The sequence below is a fragment of the Drosophila guanche genome, unplaced genomic scaffold, assembly GCF_900245975.1.
Source record: "Drosophila guanche unplaced genomic scaffold, DGUA_6, whole genome shotgun sequence".
NCBI classification, from domain to species: Eukaryota; Metazoa; Arthropoda; class Insecta; order Diptera; family Drosophilidae; genus Drosophila; species Drosophila guanche.
The window spans coordinates 1-2,709 of record NW_022996635.1 but is presented as its reverse complement, the minus strand read 5'-3'; the positions used below and the strand labels follow the sequence as shown (position 1 = coordinate 2,709).

The following is a 2,709-nucleotide window of genomic DNA, read 5'->3' as shown; positions in this document are numbered from 1 at the left end:
CTGCACCTCAAAGTTTTCGCGCTCCAGCTCATCCGCCCGCTTGCGCGCCTGCGTCAGGGCCTGCCCACATCGATCTGCAGGGGTGCCACATCCGGATCATGGACTGGCGACTCGCTGGCCAGCTTCAGCTGCTGGCCGGGATCATCCAGGGGATCGGGTATGAGGTCGCTGCTGGGTCGTTGCGCCACTTGCAGCACAATCTGCTGGACCACGCGATCAATCAGCTGCCAATGCTCGGTGCAGTGGCCCGTGTCTGCAAACAGAAATTAAATTAGTTGCAGATCCATGCCAGTGGCTGTGACACTTACAGGGTAGCAGGAGCATATACTGCAGCAGCGACAACATGTGTGGATACGCTGGCGAGTGGCTGAGCTTGCGCATCAACTCGAACATGGAACCACATGCTCTTCGTTGAAGCGACATGCGAATTCCTTCTCATCCTCGGCTCTCACCATCTCAAAGAAGTCCTGTGAAGCAGCGATTGCAACGATTAAACAAACACTCTGGGGACAAACACCTGCGACTCGGGACTCACCAAATGCCTGTCCAGCGTCTCGTTCTCGTGGGCAGCATTAGAAATTCATAGCGCAAGTGGCCATAGTTGAGGACAGCGTTCACAAAGGACATGAGGAGCCGTTCCCCGCAATCCCCACCCCTACCGCCCCTTTCATCTCTGAGATATATTTGTAAGGAAACATAAATATAGATCGGATTAATGGAATACTTTTTGCCCCCTGCCAAAGACTCTCTTAACTTTTTTGATATTCACCGAATCATAGTGGAGCAGGGCACAACCGGGAGCTGATTTTAAGAGCCGACAACCCACCGCTATTTTGAGGCCACTCTCCCACTCTTGATAAGGTCTGGGACGGGGGGTTAGAGGCGACACAGGGCCCTGTTGATAGCAGCAGTGGAATGTTCTCAATGGAAGCGTGAATCATATCCTCAAGCAACCTATGTACTCGTGAGTAAGTGACTGAGTGAGAGCGACTGTAGTGTGAATGAATGCTTAGATTACAGGCAATACGTTTTTTCTTCTTTTTTATACATATATTATTTAATTTCATTCCAGAATCTCCATGAATCCATCTCCAAACCAAGTTGATTATCATTAAAATAAACGACTATTATTCAGTGGTTCTTCCGCACAAACAAAAAATAGGGTCTGAGTTCTACTCAGTTGTATTCTTTCCGAATGGGGGTCTCATTCTCTCTTTTATGAACTAATTTAACGCTTATATTTCAATGCTACTAGCTATGATATTTGATAGGCGTATACAAAACATAAGTATCAATTAAATTCCCATTTCAAATTGGAATTCCGGCGGTTCTTCCGCATATAACAGAGGTTCAGAGTTCTACTAATTTTCTTGAAAGTTAGTTGGAATTTTCTTCCTTTAGGAACTACTTGTTGTTTATGTATTTTCCGTGTGAGGAGCGTATAAGATTATATTATAATCCTTTGATTATATGTTTGTAGATTTCTGCTTTAGGCAATCATACTGAGAAGTGAGCTAATAATTGTTGTCCCTTGGTTGATATGTAGTCCTCTTTTTAATTCTATCACTTATGTGTTCTTTGTACTCTCAAATGACTTGCATTGGAAAAGAGTTCTTCAGTTCTTGCAACATTGGTAGTGTTTTAGGTTTAGGCTGCTAAGAAAAGGGGAATGATAGGCGTCTGGTTCCATAAAAAGATAACTGGAAAACTTACTCAAAATGTGTATAGTTTGTGTGTGTAGGAGGAGCGAGTGTGCTGTGTCCTGCTACTTTCTAGATTCCCGAGTGAATGAAGGGTGATACTGATCCATGGGCTTATGCAGTTGCATTCGGGGCTTCAGAGGCTGAAAAATATTTCTCACAAATCAGAAACAAACAAGTTCTGTCCATTGTCTCATCAGTTGTTTACCAGCATTTTCATTGGTGTTGCTGTCGCTATTCATGGTTTCCCTTATGGTAGTCCACACATCCAGACACATTTGAAGTAAGTGGAGGCGGTGTCTTGTGGCCTGCACGTGTGTGGACTCAAGGATCAACTCCTCTGTGCAGGTGGATATGGCATAAGAGGCCAGAACAATGGCCGCATCGAGGTTCCGCAAATTGCGCACCGAAAATATGCAATAGGAGATGATGTTATCCAGGTTGGAGGGGTGGGTCGGTGGTAGATGGAAGCCGTACACCATCCCAAAGGCATAGGCAATGGAGGCCGCCGTATTGACCACATCATCATCGGTGTTCACCAATTGGCACATGATCCCCAGGCACTCGCCCATCAAGCGGTAAAGGAACACTTTTGGCTCGTGGTCATCAGTGGTGAAATAGTTTAGTGCCTCAATTGTGATGACCAACATTTCGCTGATGTACATCGTTAAATGCCATAGCAGGATATTGATCCCCTCCTTGGCGGCCTCCACAACTTGTTTTTGCTCCTCAGTCGGTTCGCTTATCTGCTGTAGGGCCTGGCGTTTAGCCTCCAACTGCTTCTCCAATTCTATCTTCTCGATAATGAATTTATTGATGATACCCAAAAAGATGTCGCACATCAGATGGCGCTCGTGGCTGCGCAGTTGCTCTCCCATGTAGACCAGTGCGGCCGTGCAACAAACGGACTGGTAGTACTGACCATTTAAGAAGGAAGCCATGGCACACTCCGCCATTGTGTGGCGCTGGATCGTTTCCATGATGGTGGCGATCTTGATCTGTGAAGGGC

The 2,709-nt window shown here is 46.1% G+C and overlaps 2 protein-coding genes across 2 annotated transcripts; both read right to left on the bottom strand.

Annotated features, from left to right (window-relative positions):
• Window positions 1–17: 17 nt before the first annotated feature.
• LOC117591700 (disheveled-associated activator of morphogenesis 2-like) lies at window positions 18–574 on the bottom strand. Its single transcript, XM_034285024.1, has 3 exons — window positions 536–574; window positions 309–467; window positions 18–253 (listed from the first exon to the last, which is right to left on the bottom strand). Exons 2-3 carry the CDS (start codon window positions 421–423, stop codon window positions 54–56), a joined length of 315 nt encoding a protein of 104 aa, XP_034140915.1. The 5' UTR covers window positions 424–467; window positions 536–574; the 3' UTR covers window positions 18–53.
• Window positions 575–1,084: 510 nt separating this feature from the next.
• On the bottom strand, window positions 1,085–2,690 carry LOC117591699. The gene is made up of 3 exons (XM_034285023.1): window positions 1,909–2,690; window positions 1,714–1,843; window positions 1,085–1,652 (listed from the first exon to the last, which is right to left on the bottom strand). Exons 1-2 carry the CDS (start codon window positions 2,678–2,680, stop codon window positions 1,815–1,817), a joined length of 801 nt encoding a protein of 266 aa, XP_034140914.1. The 5' UTR covers window positions 2,681–2,690; the 3' UTR covers window positions 1,085–1,652; window positions 1,714–1,814.
• Between the last annotated feature and the right edge of the window lie 19 nt (window positions 2,691–2,709).